This window comes from Cyprinodon tularosa, unplaced genomic scaffold, assembly GCF_016077235.1.
Source record: "Cyprinodon tularosa strain WSP-4 unplaced genomic scaffold, ASM1607723v1 ctg35, whole genome shotgun sequence".
NCBI classification, from domain to species: domain Eukaryota; kingdom Metazoa; phylum Chordata; class Actinopteri; order Cyprinodontiformes; family Cyprinodontidae; genus Cyprinodon; species Cyprinodon tularosa.
This window is the reverse complement of record NW_024039063.1, coordinates 1,615,080-1,642,135: the sequence shown is the minus strand read 5'-3', so window position 1 is coordinate 1,642,135 and position 27,056 is coordinate 1,615,080. Positions and strand designations below refer to the sequence as shown.

The 27,056-nt window shown below is 37.2% G+C and overlaps 1 protein-coding gene across 2 annotated transcripts in view; it reads right to left on the bottom strand.

Annotated features, from left to right (window-relative positions):
• ddah1 (dimethylarginine dimethylaminohydrolase 1) overlaps nt 1–27,056 on the bottom strand; it is a 90,395-nt gene that overhangs the window by 15,754 nt on the left and 47,585 nt on the right. For both annotated transcript variants that reach the window (XM_038295062.1, XM_038295060.1), the window contains exons 3-5: nt 15,030–15,129; nt 12,095–12,168; nt 4,078–4,197 (exon numbers count right to left, since the gene is read on the bottom strand). In XM_038295062.1, coding sequence (XP_038150990.1) covers nt 4,078–4,197; nt 12,095–12,168; nt 15,030–15,129 — 294 coding nt within the window. The remainder of the gene's footprint in view (nt 1–4,077; nt 4,198–12,094; nt 12,169–15,029; nt 15,130–27,056) is intronic.

The window sequence follows — 27,056 nt, the reverse complement described above, 5'->3', positions numbered from 1 at the left end:
ATAAATTATAAAAATATTTTATCCAAAATATTTAATCCAAACAGTAAGGTAAAAAAAAAACAACTAACTCTTTGATAAAATATGGAACATTTACGGTATTATCTCAATTTGACCTTCACTGTATGGTCACCTCATCATCTTTGAAACTAAGGCACGTTTGCATCCATGAGGTGGAGATCAGGTCCTGACCAGTGGGAAGCAATGACCTCATAAATCAAGCTGGGCCAGTGGAAGTGGTGATGATGATGTCAAATCTGCACAGCAGTTTGCTGCAGGGTGTGGTTAGTATGCATGTGTGATTACAGGGAGTGGGTGCTGAGGCCTGTGACAGAGGCTGTATTATGGGATGATGACTTTCTGGGTGAAGCTGGGAATTGACAGCTGCAGATGGATGATGAAATCGGTCCAATCACTCCCATGCACTCCTATTCCTGGGAGTATTTAAAACACATCTACAGTCCTGAGCCTTGTTATACAGGCCCGCATAAAAAAAAAAACATAAAAGGGCTTATTTAAACATAAAGCTACATAAACTGTTGCTCTATCAAAAGTATACCAAAAAAAAAAAAACTTTTAGAGGATTTTTGGGCTTTCCATCCTTGCTCTGAATAATTTTGATTAAAAATTTCATGATTCGGTTTTTGTTCTTATTTTCGTTTTGGACTTATTACCTCCACTCCATGGTGCATTTCCTTTTGTCATTTCCCAGCGACCAGTTAACACCATAATAACTATCTGTTAATCTGTTTCACTTCCTTTACCGTATACACCTGCCTCACTCTCCACTTGCTGCCAGAATGTAAGCTAATCACCCTGCTTGTAAGTGTTCCCAGAAGTTTGTTACTCTACTTGTTTCTGCCATTCAGCCTTATTGGAAACACATCATGATCTTACTCCAACCGTCTGGGCAGCTGTTAGCCATGTCTGACCTTTTGGAATGGTACAGGCCGCAGCTGGTCATCACTGCAGGTTCAGGCCTCGGCTGTTCCTTTCTCCCAACTGCAGTCTAGCCTGTTATGAAATATGGTTGTTTTCGTCCACACTTCGAAGTGAAACTGGGTGTCGCCTATTTTATGATGTTGCAGTGTCACACCACTTCTAAAGAATTAAATAAGTCCCAGACCTATCGAGCTCAAAAAAGAGATACTTATAACTTTCAATTAGTTAAAGAGGGAAATTCTGCCCTGTGCAGTCTAGCTATATATAAATAAATAAAGCCACTTTGTCTTCAATTTGAAACAAATCACTGTGCTCTGCTTCACATTACCCCTTCCTGTTTGGAAAGAGAGGGTGTTTGTTTACAGTGCGGGAACAGGGTGGTTAAAGTAGCTGATCCAAGAAGAGGGAATTCTTACGCAGATATTCTCCAACCACCTCCTTTTCACAGGACAGATGCTGCTGCTGCAAATGCAAAACTCATGAGACTCACTCAGAGATGCATGAATAGAGTGAAATACCACTTTGTGAATGGTTTTTAAAAAATGAATCGCATCGTAACATAGTTAAATGCTGCAAAAAGATGATTTAGCTTGACATATAAGTCCAACAGGTTTCCAGGGATTTTATTTTGACTGGATAATTTATTTGATAAAATGTTTTTAGACCTCCTTTCTCTGAAACTGTTAAAATGATGAGTAATGATTTACTTTGTAAAGTGAAACAACTGCATGTAGTTACACCTAATCATTAATAAGCATTCTGTGAAGGTCCAATGGGTTGATTGGGAACATAACTGGATTAAATAACTGAGGAAAGACAAAAGTGTGTTGCTGCTGGCCTTCCCTGTGAATCACATCCAGCTTCACTGTGGGTCGCCTCTGCATAACAGAACAAAGAAAAGAAATACAGCAGCAACATCCCACATTGCATTTAGGTTTAGCCTACAGTATATCAAGGCCATAAGTAAGCCTGTACTCTGTTGATTTGTTGTCAAACGTGTGGATTAAAGTAATTCTAAAAGATTATCGCTCCATATAATTGTTAGAGTATCCTTGAAGTGAGTAGTATTATAATGCGAAATAATTCTGTAAGGTAAGCATTGTTTTATGGTAAGGGTATTTAATTTACAGCTCAAACCCTTCAAATCTTAAATATAATAAATCTAGTCTTTATGAAAAAACTGCAAGAAGTATGCTATAAGAGGCTGCATCTAAAGGTTCCTAAGTCATATAACGATGTAAGGAATATAGCAACTTTGGCCTGATTGAAAAAGAATATGTACAAACTTGAAAAAGATAAGTCTAGGCAACTGGGCATGAAGTTTTCTAGAAGACATTTCGCCTCTCATCCACGAGGCTTCTTCAGTTCTAACTAGTGGTGGGGAACACTGAGATTAATATACTCTAGTTGTAACAAAGAATTAGGGGGAAAAAAAGGTGACTCAGAGGCCCCTTTTTTTTACCATTTCCCATCTAAGTACTTCCTTAAGAGGGCAGAATCCATTTCCCTCTTCTAAGATCTATAATTAATACCCCAAAATTCCACATTATCAGTAACTTCTCTGCTCTGCAATAAGAAGAGATACGCTCTTGGTTGTGACTGGACTCGTCAAAAATTTGTCAAGATTTCAAAAAATTTAGAATAACAAAAATATTTCCAGTGAGATAAAAAAAAATCAGTTTCCTTGTAAATTTAAGTATCAGTGGTTTGTATGAAATGAAAAATAAAATCGTCATCTTTTTTGGGAATATGAAAAAAGGATTTTTTTTTTTTTTTTTGTAGTTACCCTAATTTACTTTGACAAAATGGATAACAACCTTTGTTTTTCTGTCTGATCCGATTGGAGTTGTGGAGCTTGACCTGGCCGGATTCCAGTGGACCAGATCGGATTAAAACATGGACTTGCTCCATATTTTGAGCATGAAGGATGGAGGAAATGTATGTCAACGGTGGCGTTTGAGGGAGTCCAGGAGGATGTGGAGCAGCTCTCATTTATTAAGATAACTACATAGTTGCTGTGTTTGGCATAGGTCAAAGAAGTTGCGGGGAATGTGGGGGATACACATTTTGAGAAAAAAAAAAATACTTCAAAAAATGTTCACTTCACAAAATGTACTACTGAATAGGTCTGTCACTCAAAGCGATAGTAAATAAAAAAAATTTTCATGAAAAACTATCATAACATTTTATTACTATACAAGTCCCACTTTAAAAAGTTCAAGGAATCAGTTAAGCTACATCTTCCTCTCATGCAGGAGAGGGGGAGGATCTCTACTTTCATAAGACGAGCATCAACGTACTAAACAAGCAGTTTGAATTCATTAACGTATCCCTGATCTCTCTCTGCCCATAGGCAACATTACTGAGCAGCAGATGCCGAGTTGTTAAAACCCCTTTAAAACAGAAATTAATAGCTCCAGGAGAAGGTGATGTAAGCCATACTTAGCAAATAAGCCCTCTGCCATTAAGCATCGCAAAAGGCCACACTTCACTCCAGCAGCTAATTACTGTGGTCGATCAAACAGCAAGGAGTCTTAATGAGTTGGAGCTGGAAAATACATTTAATTGGCTTATGTGCTTATTCATATATTCTTCTTGTGTACATGTTTGCAGAGATGCAGAGATGCCCAAAATTAATACTTTACATCATCATATTGCATATCTGGCAAGGATGGAGAATACCTCTAACTAGAGGACAATAAAGCCAATGCTGTATGATTTGCCTTATGGTTTTGGACCTATAGAATAAGTGTGTAAGATCGGGCACAGAGCTTGGGGATGGGCAGGACTTCACTTCACACACAGATGGTTCAGAATTTCACAAGCTGGGAAGTGCTGAAATGTATTATCTTCTTGGTGTAAACCCCCAATCTCTGCTAGGCTATGTATAAGCTGTCTTCTCTGAACTCCCAACATCCATTTAATTTTCATTCAGATGCCCTTCATGCAGTAATGAGCTTAAGCTGTGAAATAAGGGGGAAAAACAACTTTGTAATTAAAGCTGGAGAGCAAGTTTCAGAGGTAATCCATGAAATTTAAGAAAGAATACAAATTAATGCTAAGAGACTAAAGTGTACATAACAAGCATTTGAAAATAAATAAAGAGTAAAGAAATGCATTTTAGCATAAGCTGCCTACTTTAAGCGCTTTCTGAGCTGGTTCGCTGGAGCCGATGATGATAAGTCCTGGTCCTCCCATGCTGCAGAAGCTTTTCAGGTGTAGCCCCTCCAGCACAGGCACAGTGGAAACAGCATAGTCCTGTGAAGCACAACCCAAGTACAAAAGCTGAAAAATAGGAGAACCACTGATACATGTAGGTGGAAAAAACTTTTCAGCAAAACTTGGTCATTCAGGGATCAAACATTTGACCAGTTATGGTCAAATATATACATAATAGGAAATTGTCAAATTTCTCCAAACATGTACTTTAATAAAGAAAGTTTCCTCAGTTATAGTCCTCAAGGGTCGGTGTCTTGCACCTTTATGAGGCTGCTCTACTTTAACACACCTGAACTTCACTGCAGGTTGAGAAGAAAATTCAGCTAATTTAATTCAGGTGTTTAAGCAGAGACGCATTTTAAACGTACAAGACCCCTGGCCTTGAGGGTCGGAGCTGGGGAAACCCGTAATAGAGTAACATTGAACTGAAAGAGGTTAGGTAACATCTGAAATTTTACATAAAATAATAACTTTAAAAGGTAGGAATTGTATGCATGCACAATCAATGCTATGAAAAAGGTGAAAATACAGCAATGGAAAAGATCATTAGACCACCCTTGTTTTTCTATCATGTACATTAGATTCCTCAGGTGATGTCCCATTAGAACAAGAAATATAAGAGTGGTCCAATAAGTTTTTCCTCGGCTGAAAATGTATTCCTTTGTATTAATGATCAAATAAAACATAATAATATTAATACCAGATAATAATAATAATATGAAGAGAAGAACAATGAGAAAAAAAAGAATTACAATAACACACAACAAGATCAAGAGAGGACATACTTTTTTAAAAAAGTGACAACATTTTGGGTGGAAACAGCAGAAGTGTCTAACAGATGATGTCACTAAGCCCGGAGCTCATGGGAAAATTACACAGGAACTTATAAAAGCCTGATTTGAGCCACTTTCTCTTACTGCAGGAAGTTTGCTTGCCAAGTGCTCTCATTACTACTGTTAGAAAGACAAAAGTTACACAAAACTGATTGTCTTTAGCTGCCTTGCATAATTGAAAGATAAAATGAATGGTCACTCTTTAAGTAAAGAAGAAATTAACTAAGCAGCCTTTTTTTATTAAAAGAAACAGGGGTTAGATTATGTAAGTTATTTACTTCTACCGACATAAATGTATATTTTTTCTATATTTTGTGCGAGGCACAACAGATTTATGTATGCCATTAATATCAGGATAAATTAAATTAAACTTAATCATGAAAAGACCTACAGAGTAAACTTTATCATTAGCCTTCAGCAATTAATCTTGGCTTAACTCCAGTTAAAAACTATTATCCAAGAATTAAATAATCACATGCAATTAGAAAATGACCACATTTTTCAAACATTGAGTTTATCATCCTGACATACCAAGATGGTGATATTTTTTCAACATTAAACATACTCTTGTGGAATATGTTAAACATCTCCCTTTTTAGATCATTTGTAAATGTTTTTGTTCAAAATAAATACAGTGTAGACGTACCTTCCTGGACACACTTTGTTCTTTGAATAAGTTGATTTAAAATTGATGGATACAAACAAGAAGCAACATATCTTGTTAAGCTTTCTATTAAACTCCATTGTGAAATTTTCCTCAAGCTGCCTGTTAAATTCTTATCAGGTAGCTAATTGTAGCACACTGTTGGGTCAAATTAGGCACAATGTCTCTCTTTGTCGCTAAAAAATGAGCAGCAGGGCTGTACTTTGTAGTTCACCAAGCAGAAAAATCTAAATGGGTCCATTTATGACATTTTCCTCAACACTGTTTCTTGGTATGTGCTTATGAGTTCCACTGGGAACCACTGGAAATCACAGGATGTTCTTTCTCCATTCCCTATCTACAAACAGGAAGTTTGTGTGTGAAATTAGAAATACAAGCTATTCTTTCTGTCTTATCAAGATAACGGGTACAAAGAGGTGGAAACTGTTTATCTGAACTCACAAACAGATTTTTTACGTAACAAAAAGTCTCTATTTGCTATTATGGCAGAAAGAAAGCGGACAGTCCCTTATAGGATATATCAAAGCAGGCATCAAAAATATCGCACTGTAACAAGAAAAAAATTATATAATTTAACTTCTGCACTATATCCCAAAGAAATGTATTCCATGGGTAACACCCTAATCTCAACATCTGTAAGAACCGTAAAGCAAAGAGCCCTCACATCTGCATGCAGTTGTGAAGCACTAAACAAACCTGGAAACGGAATGATCCATCATTAGATAATTAAAGGAAAAACCAACAGTTATAGGATGGAGCAATCTGATAAAAAAATGGAAGAAGCAATAATTGATGGCTAAATGATTTCTGCTTTTATCATTTGCCAGGAACGCATCATTTAGTCCCATCTTATCAAAGATAATAGAAAACACAGAGGAATCCAAAATGAGGAACTCAAATCAGATGCAGATGTAGAACGAGGGAAACAGTAGAATAAGGCATTTCAAGTTACCGTAATGTTCTGAACTCTTGACTTTATGACCCAGCACTGAATCTGCATGTTAGCAGCCTTCTTAGCTTTGCCACGGCTTCTCAGAGTCAGGCCAACTGTGATGAACCATGGATCACAGAGTGAAATGTCTTTAATTTATACCAGCAGCAAACTGGATTTAGAAAATCAGCCAGTGTCACACTCTGACTTTCTTTGAAGGTGGCAACAAATCTTGCTGCTATAGTCATGGTATTTTAAAAACGTCTGGATGCAGGTTTTGGTTGGCCTGTAATTATAACAAATGAATATTATTCAGAGCAGACACTAAGCTATAAGGCTAAGACAAAACATAATAAGGAGTAATGAAAGTAAATAACACAATTTTCTATGAAATTAGAAGCTTTGCCGTTTCAAATACACCTAAAAAGTTGGTATTTTAAAGTGACTAATGCTACCTTCACAACAAACGCATTTTGGTTGGCATAAAAGTGCCTGCTGCTTCATTTTTGATGCTTGTACACATTAAGGTCAAACGTGCGTCAAGAGCACCCTTGATGCTCCTGAACAGTCTCCAGTAAAGTGTATACAGATTCATCTGTACACACTTTACAGATGAATCTGTGCTGCTTCTGTGTTCAATGGCAGAAAATGGCTTTGCTATATTCGCTGTGAAAAGCTGGTAAAAAGTAGTTTTAATATGTTTTTAAGCCATCTTATAACATCCTCTGTACAGTCAGTTCGTCAGGCTCTGCCTTAAAATATTGTTTTGCTGTTGCTGCTGCTCAGATCCCCACATACCGTCGATGTGCTATCAACTGTTCATTGCGGCTGGAAGTAGATGTTGGTGTTTCTCAGGTATGTGGTACAAACTGCAGGCACCAGAATAATAAAATCGAACATATTTTGATGGCAGGTTTTGACATTCTTTTTTTTTTTTTTTTTACAGTGTCCTGTCTGGCAATGTGGCAATAAGAATAATTGTCTTGATACCAAAAAGAGCCCAACAGATTTTACTTTCACAAGTGTAGCAGTATGGCAATTGCCATATTGCTCCACTTGTTTCATGCATATAGATTGCTTTATTATAATTATGCAGTTTTGACATTTTAAGTTAATTTAAGTGTTAATAAACTGTTTCAGGGGAGTTATCATAGTTCTCTGCATCAGCAGCACTGTGTCTGTCTTCCTGCCAACTCCCAGATCAGTTTCTCTAATTGGTTGATGTGGCACATCGAGCAGCAAAAGTTAAATTTTTCCAACTCCAGCAGCTGCTGCTTGTGAAGCGTGTCACACGCCTCAGATGCTCATGAGTTGCAGCTTCAGCTGCTCAGATACGTCAAGATGCACTGCTCCTGCTGCTTGAGACGCGCTGCAGGACCTTTTGATTCGCCTTGATGCTGTCAACCATTGACTTTGCATGAAAACCTGCTGCTTCAGCTGCTTCAATCATGTGCAGTATGAACGTTGCATTAGGCTCTGATGGACAAAATACATTTAACAATAAATGGATCCACACCACTACTAATTCACAGCTTACTCAATGGTCTATAATATTTGGAACAAAGCGTTTCGAGAAGATCTACACTTTTGTTTTTTATTTCTTTCCAATGGTGTATCAGTGTGTGAAGAAATTACCGTAAGCAAAAATCCTTTTAACTGAACTTTAAATGCTTTTTTATTGTAGTCCTGTCTCTCCTTCAAAAAAGATTAAAACATTTGCATACTGTTAACATAATTGCGTTCTTTACATCAAGCACTGTGCAGCTACTGTACTGTAAAGCCTTCCAAAGTATTCAGGGGAATCTGGCTTATTTAGAAAGGTTTGTGCACCACAACATAACTAAATGGTCATATCTTTGTCTCTCAAGTTTCTTCAAATAAGTAATAAAGTATACAGCATTATTGTTATAGGAAAGACTTGGTCTCTTGGACATCAAATTGTTCTGTAGATTTCTTACAACAATTTCAACTCAAAGTATTTATGTTTTATATAGTTCTATTTGCACATAACGTTTGCATAAATATATTTGCTGTTTTTCCATTTATTGATGTCCGTCAAATATTATACAGATAAAAATCCCTCACCAAAACAGTTTCTTGTCTTTACATGTCACATCTAAAATTACATTTCAAATGTGTGCAATGTGAAGAAATACAACATGTTTTCAGAGAATCACAATTCATATGATGTATATAAAATATGAGTGTTATTTTGGAAAGATCTGCATTTTCTTCATTAAATATGTTTCAAAAAGGAGGGGTGTTAAACTCAGTATTTTAATAATTATAAAGGGACAACACAAATGTATAGTCTGTGTCCCCTGGCTCTTCAATAATTATTACCTTAAAATACTTAGGTATGTGAGCATTTTAAAGTATAAACTCATAGACTCTTTTTTCTTTTTACAAAGGTATAATTTCATGGGATCATTTAAACCCAATTCATAGATTTAAATCAAAAGTAATACTCATCAGTATCATTATATAGCATCTGCTTACTGTAAGTGGCAACCATAGCCATTATCTGTGCACAGAAGCCAGGAGTTAACGGGATGATTTATAGCATCACGAATGACACAGGAGGAAATTTTCCATGAACTAATTAATCCCAGGTTCGCTTCCTCACATCAGTTTTTTTAAATATTTGTAATCCACTTTTCGATTAATCACAAAGGCAGTGCGCTGGCAAAGGTTTGCATCAAATGCTGAGAAAAAATGCTTCAAAGTCAGCTAAGACCACCTCCAAGGCACTAAATTCTAATTACCAAAGGATCTCTTTACTGCTGCGTCAATCAATAACATCAGGGGGGAAAGAAAGGAAAACAAACTTCCACACACAAAGCCACGCTACTGAAAATACAGACTTTACTATTTCAAGTTTGTCTCATCCAATTTTTGTCAATGATTTTATCATTCTTATATTTCATAAATAGTGAAGAAAATAAACAAACCCCTATTTTTAAACAAGCAATACATTGTTGGCTTGACAAAAATGCTAACACTGTCTTACCTCTCTTGGATACTTCTTTTTGATGTACAACTAGAAACGTATTTAATAAATAGATTCAATGCACACAAAGCTATGATTCTATCTATGCACCTTCCTGTGTGCTACACAGGACAAAGGAAGTATATGGGCTCCTTTTATGTTTACATGGACATGAAGTATTCTGAATAAAAGGCTGTTTGCAATTAAAAATATTCTGTAAACAAGCAAATTGGAATATTGAGATCAGAAATATGTAAGTTATGTTCTGAATGAGAGGGTTGATTAATGGTGACCCTAGTCTTAATCACGTCAATCTAAACCCTGGCTATAATCTTGTCACTTGGATGGGGGCAAACTAACCTGACAGAGCATGGGTGAGGAATAAAAGCTGCATTGGGCCAAACGTAACATTTAAATGTTAATTTGCTGACTTCTTCCTCAAACAGTCTTTGGATTCAATAAGTTTTTACCATTTTCAAAATGGTCTCCAAGTGGGTAATGAATTGGTTATGCCAGATGTCTTGGCCCATGCTTCTGCATGCTTATTCCAGCGGTCTCCAACCACCGGGCCTTGGACCAGTACCAACCGGTACCGACCGGTCCGTCGTCATTTGGTACTGGGCCACACAGAAAAAAAAAAAAAAAAAAAAAAAAAATATATATATATATATATATATATATATATATATATATATAATTTATCAACGATCAGAGTCTGAGTGATGTTTTATTTTGAGAAATATACAAAATTGGGGTATTCTCTCCCAAGTAGATCAGTCGGTGCATCTGTGCCTCTTGACACAGGTTAATTCAGGTCAAGACGCATAACATCCTATCTTTGTGAAGTTGGATTTTCTGCAGTTACAGCGACCAAAACAAAGCTATGGAGCAGACTGGACATTGGGAGCACACTTCGTGTCATTGTCTATGATTACACCTAGATGGGACTGGCTTGTTTCTCCGAAGCAAGCTCAGGGCTCCCACTAATTCAACATAATGGTGAGTTTATATTTTATGATGTTTGTATTTGCCAGTCGTATCATTTTATTTGATCGTATTTACCCCCCAACACTTTAAAGGCCGGTCCGTGAAAACAATGTCTGAAATTTAACCGGTCCATGGTGTAAAAAAGGTTGTTTTTGTCTGTTGTTTTTGTTTTCCAAAGGTGTTTTCCACCTAATTTTTGGTGACTATTAGTAATAGTATCTGTCTGTCATAAGCTGCACAGAGCTACACAGAATGAGCTACATACAGCTCTTAAACATGTTACGTGTGTGTTTTCTAATGTGCCATGCACCAAAGTCAAAAAGTCAAGTGATGATTTATTGTATCATTAACCGAGCAGGGCTTCTGTATGCTGGAGAGCCGAATTGCTGGTTCAGAGTTTTCTCTGGGCACCTCTCAGTGTGTTAGAAAACTACTCCCTAAGGTGGGGTTAACACAGAGAGCAATTCTCCCCACTGTAAGAGTATAAGAAAAAACTGTCAGGGTTAAGCCCTCTTTTTAAGCTTATTTTTAGTTTCTTTGGCTATGTTCACACTGTAGGCCAATTCCGATTTTGTTGTGAAATCCATTTTTTTTTTGGGTTACCATTTACATTTTCAAATATATGCGACTTGTATGTGATCTCCTGTGTAAACTGCATTCATACAACGTAAGTGTCCTGCATGCGCAGTAGAGAACGCAATGACATCACAAGCAAGCATGCTCTGTGTTTACGGAAGTAAACATGGATTTTGCTGGAGCTCATCTAGCGATCTTTCCCAACCATCTTTTCAAGATGGTTAAACATAAATGCTACTCTCCACATTATCATCCGCCATGGTTGTTGTTTTTATTGCCGCTTCTGCCTTTCAATACCCAGAATAGAGACCTTTGTTGGGTATTAATGACTTTCAGGTCGGATAAGTGTGACCTGGCTGTTCAATCACACGTCACATTTGAAAAAATCTGATTCATATAAGATCCAGGACCACATAGCCAAGTGGCCTGGGTCGCACTGGCAAAAATCTGATCTGTGTTGGTTAGACAGCCATGAAAAATCAGATACAGGTTGCATATGGGCAAAATAAAATCAGATTCAGGTCACTTCAGGCTACTGTGTGAATGTAGTCTGTGACTTTGTAGTTGTTTTCTGTCAGTTTTGTATTTCCTGAGTTACTCTCCGTTGCCCCCTTGTGTCTTTTTTCCTTTCCCCTTAGCTTCCTTCTGGTTAGTTTTATTCACACCTACTCCATATCAGCTCATTAGCCAATCCTTGGTTCTGTTCTCCACATATACACCACCTCTGCAGTTCCTCATTGCTGGTTTCTTGTTGATATGTTGCTTCATTGCTTGCTCCCCATGTGTTGTTGCTCCCTGACGCTTTTTGGATTTTTGTTTCTCAGTATTTTGGATTTTTTTGCCTCTGTTGCCTTGGACTTTTTATTCCTCATACTGGCCTTGTGATTCACAGCTGACTCTACAAATGAATAAGAGATATTAATTATGAATTAATGGATGACATTACTGTAACGTACCTTAAATGCATCAGCTAGGATCTCAGCTCCTCTTTGATTAGTTCGTTTAGAAAGACCAACAAAGAATTCTCGACCTAGATGGAAAACATAAAAATTTACATTAGTAAAATCTGAAGAAATCAAATCAACAAATCAAACAGTTTTAATACTACTATTCTATATGCATTTCACACAACAGGGTAGGCATGCTGGCACACACACACACACATATGTATATATAAATATGTCAGCTGACAGGGATGCAGCTGTACATTGACCTCAGGGATGGGTTCCTATGTTGATGTTGAGCTGCTACAATATAAGCCATTAGTCTGGGTATCGCCAACAGGAAATATTTCTTACCCTGCCATGTGAAACCGATTTCAGCTGAAAAGAAAGACACAACACAGCCTATGTCTAGAAATTCACTTAGGTGTACTATATTTTTCCATCTGGCGCATACTCAAGACGGCACTGACCTACATTTTAAATCTCCATGCAAGTGTAACACAATGTTCAGAGTGTAAGATAGACTACTGTGTTTCACTAGGTTCATTAGCATTTTTAGCTGCTGCCAAACATACTCAACAGCTTTAATAATGTTTGATATTTGAAGGGTTCTACACAACTGTAAAAACAGGTCAATATCAGGTGGGCGTATAGGGGCACCAGGTCATAGAGGTCCCACATAAGTTACCTGTGTAACCTCTGAGAGACACAAAAAGGCAACCAGGCTTTCACTCAATTTTTCTGAAAAGGTTTGGCCACTTATCCAGACTTCTTTCTGATAATTGTTGTGGATTGCAATGGAGCCATCTGTAGCTGGAATGCTGTTGTTTTGAGTATATAGAGGCCCAGCCTCCTTGGCACATTCAAAGTTGGATGAATGATCAACCCAATATTCTCCATGGCTTGTTGGAGTCTCTTGTATGGTGTGAGTGGTGTACTTGGATGAAACTGCTTATATAATTTCTTGAAATGAATTTTAAGACAGTAAATGCTTGGGAACTGAATCCAGAATCCCCCCCCCCTCTGTTCATCCTTAGCTTTTGTCTTGTGATAAAAGCATGACACACACATGCACTGATTTGTCTGCTGTAATACGGTTTAAAATATCATCTCCATTTCACTTATCTCAACAATTTTTTGGTTTTTGTTGCAACATACTTATATGAAAGTCCACTTGCTTTCGAATTTACACCTGTTTTGTGACTGAATGGAATAAGAACATTGACTGTACAAGAACATTGGACAAGGAAAACCATGTGTTTCAGACTTAAGGGCTGGTTATACACCCACAGCAGTGTGTTGCGGTGAGCTTGTCGGGGGTGTGACCAATATATTTTTGATTTATGCGCAATTTTGAAGCGGGGTGTGCACTATGTTATTCTATGCCACAACACAAGAGGGAGAATCACAAACTAGCTCTGGGCCTAGATACAGCCGAAACAGTGAGGAAGTGGAAATACACAAGGTTAAAATTTATGCGACAACGGAAGGACATGAGAGTGAAAAAGGGGGGATATCCAGGTGGAAAAAGGGTCCCAGCGTTCTTGTGCTCCTCGCTCTTCTAGCTGGTCCATCTTTACAAGTCCTTTTCCACAATGGCGTTCATACAAACAAAGCAAGCCGGTACCAAAGGTACCAAAAAGGAAATACGCATAGTGTAGAGCGGATGTAGATTTGACCAATCAGATGCCTTCTGTCTGTGGCACTGTCAGCAGTCAACTACAATTTCGTGTCTGTAGAAGGGGCAGAGGCATATCTGCGTTAACTGAGACACACAGACAAACTACCTGGTTTCTGAGCATAAACCAGCCTTAAGCGGTTTCCTGTTCAGGACATTCCCAAGAGAGGGGCCTCCTAGGACATTGTGGGACTCCATGGGGGTCCTCCATTAAAAAAAAGTGTTTCACCTGCCTCTTTGATTTATATTGTAAAGTGAATCGAACATATTTCTTTTGTTCCGAATGAATTTAAAAGCTTTTTTAACCACATTTCAAGATAAACGTTTACAAACATGACATTCATACTGAACTATGACCAATTAATTCAAACTTTCATCTGTTGTCTTAACACAAAGCCATTTAAACATGTTTTAAAAAGGGCTGCAATTCTGACACATTAATTTATTTCATTAAAGATTAGATAACATGAATGCATTTAAGTGCACAACACTGTTTATCTTGGACATAAACTGACAAAAACATTTTAAAAAAGTCATGAAAACTTCAAAATAAATTCTCCATGTAACAGAAACCTTTACGAAATTCACCCAATATATGGGTTCTAAGTTGAGCTAAAGCCGGGCATACACTGTATGATATTTCCCATTGTTGTACTCAGCTACAGCTCAAACTGTAGGATGCAACCACAGGGTTTAAAAGTCGCTGCTCACGATGTATGTTCTTAAACTGTACAGCCCAATGCTCTGATGCAATCTACCTGCTCACACTGTACATCCAAAAGCCACATGTTGGACTCAGCGCCAAGAGATGATGCTGGTCGTACTCATCAATCTGAAGGAAGAAGAGCTCCCTTGCTTGCACATGCGCAGTGCGCAAGGTTCCGATAAATCGGCTTGTAACTCTGCTTCAACAACAGGATTTGCTCACAATCACCTCACAAGGGCTGACTGAATTTCAAACATGTTTCTCCTGAACTTAATAATTTCATTTGGGAGGTGGATGTGAGACGCTAATCGGCCCTTGTTACACCTCATTGACAGATGTATCATTTTAGTATTTCATTGCAGGTAATTTTTTTCAAATAATTGTAATAAAGCATTATTTGATTACACTATAGCAAGAGTTAAACACAGAAGAATACCTTTAACTGCTTTTTTGATTTCGGGTAACCATGTGAGAAGCCATGTGTAGACAGTCCATCTTTAGATCATTATATCAAAATCCATGTACAGTCTTAAAATGATTGGTCAGATTGCAGGGAAACCTACCTGTAAATAGAACATCACCTCCATCCAGTGTTGCATTCTCATCAGTCATTTCCACAACATTTAAATGTAGATTCTGTAGAGCCTCTTTCATCACCTCAGTCTAAAACAATACAGACAAAAGGACAATTATACACTGTCAAGAATACAAATCTCTGAACTCTTGCAGCTTCAGCTAACACCTAAAACAACCTAGAAATATTTTGTTAAATTGTGTTTATTCATTTTATATAAATTGAAGTCAAATTTCAAGAAAATCAAACTCTAATGAGTGAAATTTAGGGAACAAGTTTATTAGGGCATCACTTTCCTCCAGTTGAGTATTACAATGATAAATCTGATTTTTAAAAGCTATCTTATATTTAAAAACAAATTACAATCTGTTAAAATCCCTGGTTCCTCCACTGCTGAAAAAAAATCATTAAAACTATTAATAATACAAACAGGATAACACCAATATCAACAAGATGGTTTCTTTCATTCCCCTCAGGCCTTCAGCCAAACAGTTCTGTCTGTTTACAGTGGAAACCTACGGAATAGTCTTCCACATACGCAGAAAACATCCAGCATATAGTCTTATAAAGCCTAACAGCAAGAATGGCTCTGTCAGAATCAAATATCCACACATTAGTTCACACAGAAAACAGTATTGCACATTTCATTATCCTGTATGACATTTTTTCTTGTTGAATCTTGCTTGTGAAATATAGGGTGAGATTTTTGTGTGTGTGTTTTAATTTGACTGTTGTCAAACTGTAAAGTTTGTTGTGTTGCAAAAGTGATATAAGTGACCCTTTTTGAATATATTAAGGTTTTTCAGTTTTACTGTTTTCTAATGGAGTACCCCCTGTAACTCCTGCCCTTGGGACAATGGATGGAAGCTAGCCTTTGGCTAAAAACTGGCATGTTTATATCTATATGTTTTCCACTAATATGCGCTGTCCCAATAAAACAATTAAATGAATACAAAGAACAATTCCTATTCAAATGATAAAATAAACTTTACAGATTAAACTTTTCAGTATAATATTTGAAAAAGATAGCTGCTAAGAAAGTGTGTAATGAAATGTAATTGTTTCTTTCCTAAAGGTAGCCATTACATCATCTAAATGAGCCGTGTCATGATGTCATTTAGCAGGAAGCATACTAAAACTTTAACAAGGCAGTGACCGGAGAAAGAAAGTTTACTAAAAGACCCCTTCCTGTCCTCCTGTTTTGGACCACTTGCCTTTCATAAATTATGAGGAGGAAGATCAACGATGCCCATTTTTAAGGTTAGGATATATTTTTATATGGATATATTTCCGAAAATCCACATTTCATCTCTATGTCATCTCTAAACACAAACTGAAGACAAGCTGCTGACGGCTTTGTTCTTGTCAGACCGCCCAGTGAGATTTTACTGTCCTGTTTTTAGGGGCTCCTCTGGGAAAACTTTAAAGGACTGGCCATGTTAGCCTGTGCATCAGTGTTTCCACAAGCTCTATCTCACTATGACCTCAGCCCACTGCTCAGTGGATTTTTGGGCAGCATATTGCTTCTGGTTCTACTCAGCTGCAAAATGCCAAACTATGAGCTCATCCAGGTAGACTGCCATGTCCAGATAATACCCCCTCACACCCTGACCCAATGGACAGATGCTATTTCCTTTGACCAAAAAATTGAACTGGTTTTATAGCCAACTTTCAGAAATTGTTCTGTGTGTACTGTATCTGTTATGTCAAAAAAATATATTTGCAGATCATTTAACTTAAAGTTAAATGTATAAACCAGTGGTCTAAACTCTTGTCCTTAAGGATGCTGTTCCACAGCTCATACTTGTGTCTGCTTCAACACACCCAACTCCAATATGAGCTCATTAGTAAAGCTCTGCAGAGCTTGTCAGCATATTATTGAGGAGGTTTAGCCATCTGATTCAAGTGCATAGGGTAGGGGACAAATTTAAATGTTGCAACACATCGGCCTTCAAGAATTTGAGTTGAAGACCACTGGTCAGAAAAGTGTGTGTCCAGGATGTGAAGTCTCTGTAGGGAAAACTGCTGGCCTTTTCTTGATCTAACGCTTAAGCCCTAGTTGTTTGATTTTGTCTGGACTGTTTTGTTTTGCGTCTGACTCAGACCACACAGTTACATGACCAGCAGCTCCCATATTTAGTCTTTGAGTTGCTGAAGTGGTAACGTCTCTGCCGGACCCTCTTCAGATTGGTATTAAAGTATGTGTATTATCTCAGGTCCCAGGAAAAGTGGTTCCTATAGACCAGAGGTCATGGATTAGCGGACCACAGTATGGATCCGGACCCACCTGCTGGCTAATCCAGACCCAACCTGATTTAAAACATTTATGATTTACTGCATGTTGTCCGACAACATCATCTAAATTCACTTGCGTTGCTTCTCCTGTTAAAATGATAAAGCCCTCCGGAGCATCCGGGACCAGGCTTTACGTGATACAAATTAGCCAATGAGCTGTGTCAGTCTGGGCTGCTGCTGCTAGCTACTTTCAGACACAGCAGGCAAACCTGTGGCAATCCGGGCGATGGGAAAGAAGGAGAAAACAATGAGAAAGAAAGCAGAGAAAGTTTCGACTGCTGGAAGAACTGTGGTGAAAGAAAGCCCACTGCTCTCATTAAGCCAGAAAAACAACAAGAACAAAAAAAAAAAAAAAACAGTTCAGGTTTTTCTTAAAAAAGTGAATCAGGAAATTGTCTATATACCAACTAAAAGATTGCTGCTCTATACTTAAAAAAATACTTTTAAAAAGGAAAAAAAAATGTTTGAATATTTTTTTATTTAAAATTCAATGTATAACATGGATGCATAAACACCTCATTTTATTTCAGTGTTAAATTCCGTTTAAAGTAACAGATTATAATAGAAAATGTCTATGGACCTTTACTGGTTGATGATTTTCTTTTTTCGGACCCCACAGAATTTTAATTGGTTACCCCTGCTATGGACCATTGTTGACACAATGTTGTTGACTATGGTGAGTAAGAGTATGTTGGATTTCCTTTGGAATTCTGTAGCTGTTTCAACAGTCTTGAGGGGGTTAAACTCCAGAGCCCCGTTTCATAAAGCAGGTTCAACAAACTCAGACTCAAATCCTTAACTCTGAATTGATCTAGCCTAAGGATGGAAACTCTGAGTTTTTGGTTTAACAACAGCAGCTACCAGAAAGAACATGGCGTCCTTTCATAAAATAGGTTCAGAAATTGATTAGTAATTTTTAAATGAAGTGACATCATACAGCATAAGAACAGGTTGCAGCAAATATGCTTATTTTTTGTCTTTATTTTTTAATTCGCCTGATTTTTTTTCATTTAGTAAGCATTGAATATTTGCTTTTTCTGGTATATGGCAAAAAAAAAAAATAGACTGTGAAGAGAAATCAAGAAGGTTAAGATGTTGATGTGCAAATGAGGCCTTGCACATTTTTCTATTTGATTCATCAAACATTTATAACTTCAGCTAATCTTGTCAAGTAATACATTTCTTAATGAGAGAAAGTGTGAGGGTATGTCTTCTATGAAGCTCACACATGTATTGAACAAGCAGGGTCTATTTCATTTATCAACAAAAAAGATAGGTGAACTGTTAAACTTACAATAATTTATCCTCATCTCATTGCACATTGTCTCTAGTTGCAGCATTCTCTTTCTTTGGTATTTTGTAAACTAAATGAGACTCCCTTCCCTCAGCTCTCAAGCATTTCCTGTGACATCATTGGAAGTAATGTGACCCGCAGTGTGTTTAGGCTGCCTCACCTCACAGCAGTATAGGATCTTATCTTTTATGTGTGATGACTTACATTTTTTAAATTTTAGGTTCAAATAAAAAAAATTATAATGACACAGTTAAAATGAAAAACATGTTTTTTTCTGATAATAATAATAAAAAAAAAAAACAAGTCACCCACAATGGTCTGGAATACCATGTATGACTAAAGTAACTGCATTTTGTGACATTTGTGTCAGTCAGTGCTTAAATATTAGATATATATTCTGTAACTAAATCTTAGGGAGATTTGCAATGTGGAGCGATGCTTTGTGTTTATGACTGCTTTTAGATTGTCAGCGTATGAATTTGATTGTCTAAATATTTTGGAAATTCATATCTGCATATTGATTACTTTTATCGCCAAGATCGCACAAGGCCCACTTTCACATAGAGGTTGAGCAAGAATTTTATGCAAATCAGATCTCCTTAAGAAGCTATCCATAGCTAATGGACAGCAGCTTGTGCAGATACATAATGACAGTCTTTAAAAGAAGATTTAGAAGAGGAAAAGACGGTGAAAGATTAGCAAATTAAATCCATTCAATTCAGTTTATTTATATACAGCCAATTCACAACACATGTCATCTCAAGGCACTTTACAGTTCACCAAATCATACAGTTAAATTGATTAAAAGTTTTCTATCTAAGGAAAACCAGTTGATTGCGTCGATTCATCGACTCAAAGGCAATCACTCACACTAAGCATGCTTGTAGCAATAGTGGAGAGGAAAAACTTCCTTTTAACAGGAAGAAACCTCCAGCAGAACCAGGCTCAGTGTGAGCGGCCATCTGCCGAGGCCGACTGGGGTTCAAGGAGACAGAAGCAGAGATACAGGAAGAAGCAGAGATGCAAAAGGCAACTGTAAAAGGGTGGCCCCGTCCAGGAAACACACAGCCAGGAAGACAAGCTCCAAGCCAGCTCCCATGTCAGAGGATGAAGAGAGCACATTCAGCCATTCACAGTCAGAGAAACAGGACTACACTGAGAAACAGGCAGATCCCCAACATCTATAAAAAAAGGTTTTGATGTCTGCAGCACAGCTGATATTTCTCTCCAGGAAGATCAGCCTCCCATTACTTTTAGAAATTCTAGGAACCACTAGTAAATGTGCAGATTGAGAGCGAAGTGCTCTGTTAGGAACATAAGGAACAATCATATCTCTGATATAAGATGAAGCTTGGCCATTTAAGGCTTTATATGTAAGAAGGAGGATTTTACATTATATTCTGGATTTAACAGGAAGCCAATGAAGAGAAGCCATGATAGGAGAGATATGATCTCTCTCTTTATCTGGACAGGATATTTCTCATTTTTGCAATATTTCGCAGATGACAGAAGGAAATTCTAGAAACCCCTTTGATATGGGATTTAAATGACAGGACCTGATCAAAAACTTTATTATCTGAGATCAGTTTAATCCCATCCAAATGAAGTGACTGACTACTCAGCTTCTTTTTCAAAGACTCTGTTCCAAAAACTATAACTTCTGTTTTGTCTGCATCAGTGTGTGAGTGTGTGCGTGAATGGGTGAATGAATATAGTGTAAAGCGCTTTGGTCAAGTCTCCTGACTTGAATAAAGGCGCTATATAAGTACATGCTATTTACCATTTGCATTCAGGAGCAGAAAGGTAAGAGTCATCCAGGTTTTTAAATCTTCAAGACATGCCTGTAATCTATGTAATGGGTTAGCTTCATCGGGATTTATAGACAAATACGGCTGGGTATCATCAGCATAACAATGGAAATTAATCCCATGCTGTCTAATAATTCTACCAAATGGGAAAATATATATAGTAAAGAGAATTGGTCCTAGCACTGATCTCTGTGGTACTCCACAGGTAATCCTGGAGCATGATGAAGATTTGTCATGATGAAGATTTGTCAGATAGATAAGTTTTAAACCAGTCTAGTGCAGTTCCTTTATTTCCTACAATATTCAATATTCTTTCTAAAAGAATATTATTATCAACTGTATCAAATGCAGAACTGAGATCTAACAGGACAAGTACAGATACAAGTCCAGGATTTGAGGCCATGAGACAAGCGACTTTCACCAGAACTGTTTCAGTGCTACGATGAGCTCTAAAGCCAGACTGAAACTCTTTGAAAAGTTCATTATGGTGAAGAATCTTAGATAAAAAAGAAAGATTGGATATAGGTCTATAACTGACCAAGTCATCTGGGTCAAGAGACAGTTTACAACAGAAACATACAGTACCTACAAGCAATAAACAAACACAAAACACTACTACTTTTCCAGAGCTGGAGAATTTAGGACCTATTATTTTAAAGGTAGAGGTAGATTTCCAACAAAATTTTAATACCTTAAGTGATGGATGGATGGATGGATGGATGGATGGATGGATGGATGGAAGGAAGGAAGGAAGGAAGGAAGGAAGGAAGGAAGGAAGGAAGGAAGGAAGGAAGGAAGGAAGGAAGGAAGGAAGGAAGGAAGGAAGGAAGGAAGGAAGGAAGGAAGGAAGGAAGGAAGGAAGGAAGGATGGATGGATGGATGGATGGATGGATGGATGGATGGATGGATGGATGGATGGATGGATGGATGGATGGATGGATGGAATCATTAAACATTTAACAAGAAAAGTACATTCTGACCTGATTTTTTCTTTCTAACCTACATATGGTGCTTAAGTCAAAGTCTGGCTCCTGTTAGAAGAATCCAGTTCTGTTATAAGCAAATTTCTTTTATTAAATTTAACTATATTCTCATATTAGTTTAAAGGGGAAAAAAGTTTTATAGGTTTAAAAAAAAGTATCTAAAAAAATAGTCTGAACCATTTTCCACCCGCACACTGCCAAATAAAATACATTAGGGTTAAGACGTATGCCATTCACTGCTGCTCCTTCTTGCTTGGAAAAAAACTTGATATACATGTAGAGACTGCCTCTTTAATCTTTGGAGATTTTTCTGTGAAGAAATTAGCAAAATTGTGGGACCCTGGCTGCGTGGGGTTCAGATGCCACAGTCCAGGGGTGTTTGTCAGCCTCCAATAAGACAACTATTGTTAATGTTTTTGCTAATGATCTCAGTTGTAATTTATATCCGTTAAGTCTCTCTTTACAGATATTATAATGAATCTAGAGTCCAGACCTTTGCCATTTGTGTTCCATTTTCTGACTTTTTTTTTGTTATTCTGACTGATGGAGTATCTCCACAGACAATTTCTTTTCCGAGAAACAACCTTATAATAAACTAACAAGTTAAGAAAAAGGTAAAAGGCTAAATGAAAATGTTATGAAGCTAACTGAAAAGTTATAAGTTAAAAAATTAAAAAAGTAGTATCAGTATTAATGCTCTAAGTTTATGCTGTAATGAAAAAACCTGTTCCTTTCACTCTGAGTTTTTTTCATGGATTTATTATTGAAGCACTTTTGTTATTTTTCTTTACATTCTAGGGAAAGTGGGTGTTTCTTGTTATTACATTGACCTTGATTTTTGCCGTCAAAATATTCATATTTTTTAATGTTACAAAAGTAATAGGTTCTTGTCCTGTCCTCTAATATCACCTTCGATTTGAAAGTACCCTATGCATTTTCTTATTATGTCTTTTTGGCTAACTTAGTCATTGGAGATAATGCTTTCAAAAATAAACATCAGTTAGACACTTTGAAAATGTTTAGAACCTTAGTGATTAACATCAAAATATGTTTGTGTGTCTTCTGTTTACCATGTTAGGTTAAAAAATTGTCATCCAAGACCTTCTTTAGCGGGACTGAATATTTGAGAGCAATATCTGTCCAGCCTATATTTTACATAAACAATTAATAACACTCTTAAATTCTTGAAGTATATGTTTATTTGCATTTTTCTTAGGAGTAAAAACAATCAGTAAACACAATTGGACATTCCTCTTAACACCCCTTTAGCAGATGTATTTGTCACTGGACTATGTCGAACATAATTATCCTCTCCTCAGCTTTTGCACCTCATTTTTTGTCTCGTATTTCCTTTATTCCCTCTAGCCTCTCCTGGTAAGGTCAAGAATGCTTCCAGAGTGACTTCTCATATTGAGCGGCCATTATCTCTCACTGTAAGGGACATCCAATACCCAAGTCAACCAAGATGCTAGCTACCTTTGCCAACCTCTTCCTTCCTCCAGCCCTCCTTTTTCTTTTTCTCTTTACTCTCTTCTCACCCTCCTGAGTGCTTGGCCAGGCGACATGCTGTTAGTCAGCACCCTGCTTTGAATGAAGAAAGGCCTTTTTAAAATTCATTGGGGACTGAAGGCTCTGAGGGCCAGTCGGTCTGCCTGCCACATTCCTGCCGTTCCAGCTCCGGACAGCAGAGACAGAACAGAGAGAACAGGCTTTTATTTGAGCCTTTTTATGGAGCAATTCTCCCCTCTCTTGCCTCTGGTACCCGTGGATATCACATTCTGCTAAAGAGGACCATCAGTCTGATAGAGCATGGTTCGCTTGGAAAGGGAATTGAGAACACAACAATAGCATTCCTGAGGGTCATTTTAGCCTCCCTTGACCAGACAAGAGTCCCACGCTCCAGTATAATGGGTATACAGAATTCCTCCCGGAGCCTAACACAAAGGGATTAACCTATTTGAATGATCATTAAGTGTCACCATTCATCAAATTACTACATTAATTAAAAAGGGGAAACTGACAGCTTTTCTTTCAATTATTAATTTTCATTTAGTTTAAAAAGGACATAATGAGAAATACTGTATCATGTGAAGCATAAGCACACTGTCGGAGTTAATGCCAGAGTCAATTGCCATTTTTCTTACTTTGATGTTGTATTATAAAAAAAACATTTTATGTTAATTTTACAACATTAAAATGAGACCAATGGAGCTATGGGTAACCCAAAAATTCAACATCTTAGGTATGAACATAAAGAACTAGACTGCGTAGTTTTGTGAACAGCCAGGTTTGTTACAACCCAGATTATGACATTAACCTTGTGCACAAAACCCATTAATATATCCAAGGACGTGCTAAAACCTCTGAGGGCAAAAAAACCCAACTGCTTTCATTCTAACACAGACATTTACTTGATGAATGTGCTTTGTGCGTCATAGCTGAACATTTGACTTGAGATTTTAGACACTGATGATGAAAGCAACTGATATGAAAGACTTAATGCAAGGTTCAAAGAGCAACAGTGAACAAAATTGGAGTAATGGTTTCAGTTCAGGGCAATCAACCAGGTGGAATTTAGAATGAGTACGCAGATCTTTTTAGCTATTTAACAGTGAAAAGGATAAGACATTGGACCTTTGAGGTACAACACCTCTGATGCCGTAGAGATGGTTCCATTTGTTTACCCAGAGGCCTAGGCTGACAAGTACTGTAATCATAGTGAGCATTTTCAGCGACTATATGCAGCAGTCCCCTTAGCCAATCTGTTTTGCACTGTTGAAAGATACATAAAGATACACAGAGATCGTTATTATAAAAGTGCACCACTATGAACAGAAACAAGAGTTAACAAGAGTTAGGAGCTTTGCATTATGCCACAAGCCAAGTAGAGGAAGAAGTAATATCTTTAAATTCTATGTCTACTTTGGAAAACTTATACTGCACATCACTATAAACAATCTCCAAAGCGAAACATGGTAGAGGAAGAAGCATGCTGATGGGATGATGGGAGGATGCATGAAGCTAACAGCAGTGAAATGCTGGAAGAAAATAAGACAGCAATATGTTGCACTTGAGCATTTGGTGGAGGTTTACTATTGACAGTGACCCATAGAAAACTGCAACTCCAATCCTCAAGTGCCACTGGTGTGCAATTTTTAAATGCATTACTACTCCATCACAGAAAAAAACAAAAAAACAATCACATGCATAGATAAAAGTCAATTTCTTTGTGTTTTCTCTTGTTATAAAAGAAAAGTGCTTTGAAAAGGGGTCTGGATGAGTTCTATTTAAATTAAATTCACCAAACAATGATTAAAAAGGTTTTTAAAGAGCATTTTAGTGTACCAGTAAAAAAACAATTATAACCCCATTAAAGTGTTTTAATGTATTGCAATAACACACTCAAAGGGTGGACCTGAATTCAGTTGAAAATGTTTGTCAAGACATAGAAAATGTTGTTCCCCCTCAATCCAGTCTAAAGACCAGAACAAACCATTGGCATCTGGCACCAAAAGCTCAGTTGCATAACGTTTTATTTTTATGCATTTAATGAGATACATTTGCTATGACTTAATTTGATTCGATTTTCTATCGGATGGGACACTGAACTGTGTCTTGTTTTTTCTGCCTTTAAATAAATGTATGCCTCTGCATACAACAAGAATAAATTCAATTCACAAGTAGAACTCCCCCAGGCTGCAGCTAAAGGTATTACTATAAAATATAGGTACATTTAAAGGGAAAATATTTCATAGGTTAACTTTAAATAAAGTGAAATATTTCAAGCCCCTATTTATTGTAAAATGAAAATAATGTTTTTTAGAGACCAAAAAGTAGAATAAAATAGTGCCCCAGCTAATTTGGAATATTAGATAACACTTTCCGTAAAAATTCAAAAAATGTCCACTGGACTTGGTTTCCAAGATTTGAAGACGTTTCGCCACCTCTCCAGGAAGCTTTCTCAATTCAAATATCTGGATCCACAGTGAGTTTGAGTCTTATATAGACAAAGCTCTGTATCGCTTGGAAACATGCAAATGGTAACCGATGAATGGGTCGTTTGGTTCCATCGTTAGCCTGATATATCTGAAACCTGTCTATGATTCTGAGGGTCAGTCGTTATAGGGGGGTGGGGGGTATTGCCGTTAAGGGGGGTTTGTCTCCTGTAATACCTAAAACCTGTCTATGATTGTTAAGAGTCGGTTGTTGAGCGGGTAGGCTCCAACCGGCGCGAGCGATACAAGGCTTTGTCTATATAAGACTCAAACTCATCTTGGAAACTAAGTCCAGTGGATATTTTCTGAATTTTTACGGAATGAATATGACCTGGATGACTGAGAACCTACATCAGCATTAGATAACACTAATGTGAAACCAGCCTTTTGGACTTCTAAATAATAAGGAAATTCAGCCCTTTTTCTGATTTGAAAAATCATAAAGTAGACTAACCTTTCATAAGCAAGATAGATAGTGTGTAGAATTCAAAATACATTTATCGATCTTGAAAGCCTCTTGTTGAAGTGTTTGTGACCTTCAATACAATTCCTCAAGCTGATTGGGTAAATCAAGGGGCACTTGCCTCCATGTTGAGCTTTTAGCCAATCACAGCAGCAGCGACAGCTGTGCCATTTCCCATTCTTGATTTTTTTGACAACTAGCTAATGAATCAAACTCTTTCCAAATCTGGTCGGAAGAAATGCACAAACATTTTCCCATTCACAAATGCAGTTAATAGTGTCCTTTTGCTTGTTTTTCAAAAAGAAATTGAGAGTATTCCAGCTAAGACCAGCATAACTGTCAATGTTTTTCTTCAGTATATTGATAGAAAGTTTATTTTTGCTTTCACTGTACACCTTTCACCCCCTTATTTATTACATCAAATAAAAAAGAATGTCGGGTCTGCAAAGTATCTAAATTGAAATGAATATTTTTGCAAGGCATTGTATCTCTCCTAACTCATGCTTACCTAAGCAAAGCAAATACTTGAGAGGAATTAAGCATCTTTCTTTTTTCTATGTGCACTATATGGCAAAAGAGATATAATGGTAAAGAAATATTGAAAGACATAAAACAGCCATGTTCTTCGATGAAAATGTTGAACTGTGACACCTGACTAATCACAGCGTAGCACACGTAGACACCGAAGCAGGGTTGAGAACTACAAAAAATAAACAGAAATATGAGTATGTTTCACATGTCTAGTGTGGGTCCCAGAGCAAATAACATACTTGCTTGAATCAGCGGGGCTGCAGAGATAATCTTCTTTGTAACCCTAAATGTCATGGCTCCACAAACACAGTAGAGCTGCAGGCTAGAAATTGTTGGACAGTTGAGTTATGGAAAGAGAAGTTTATGAATGGACCTGAGCCTCTTCTCTGGAGAAGAAAAAACAGTGGGGGTGCTTTAACAAACATATCTCTGCTAGGCGCAGAGACTCCTCCATGTTTATTGGATTGGACCCCGACAGATATAACCTACCTAACCAAACAAGTGGGAAAACCAATAAACTACTGTACCTCATGGAGAAATACTTTTTATTACAATTTAGCAAAACAGCTCCAATAAAACAATAAACTTCTTAAAAGTATTGCTAACACAAGTGGTTGAATTTAAACCAAGAAATACAATGTCAAGTA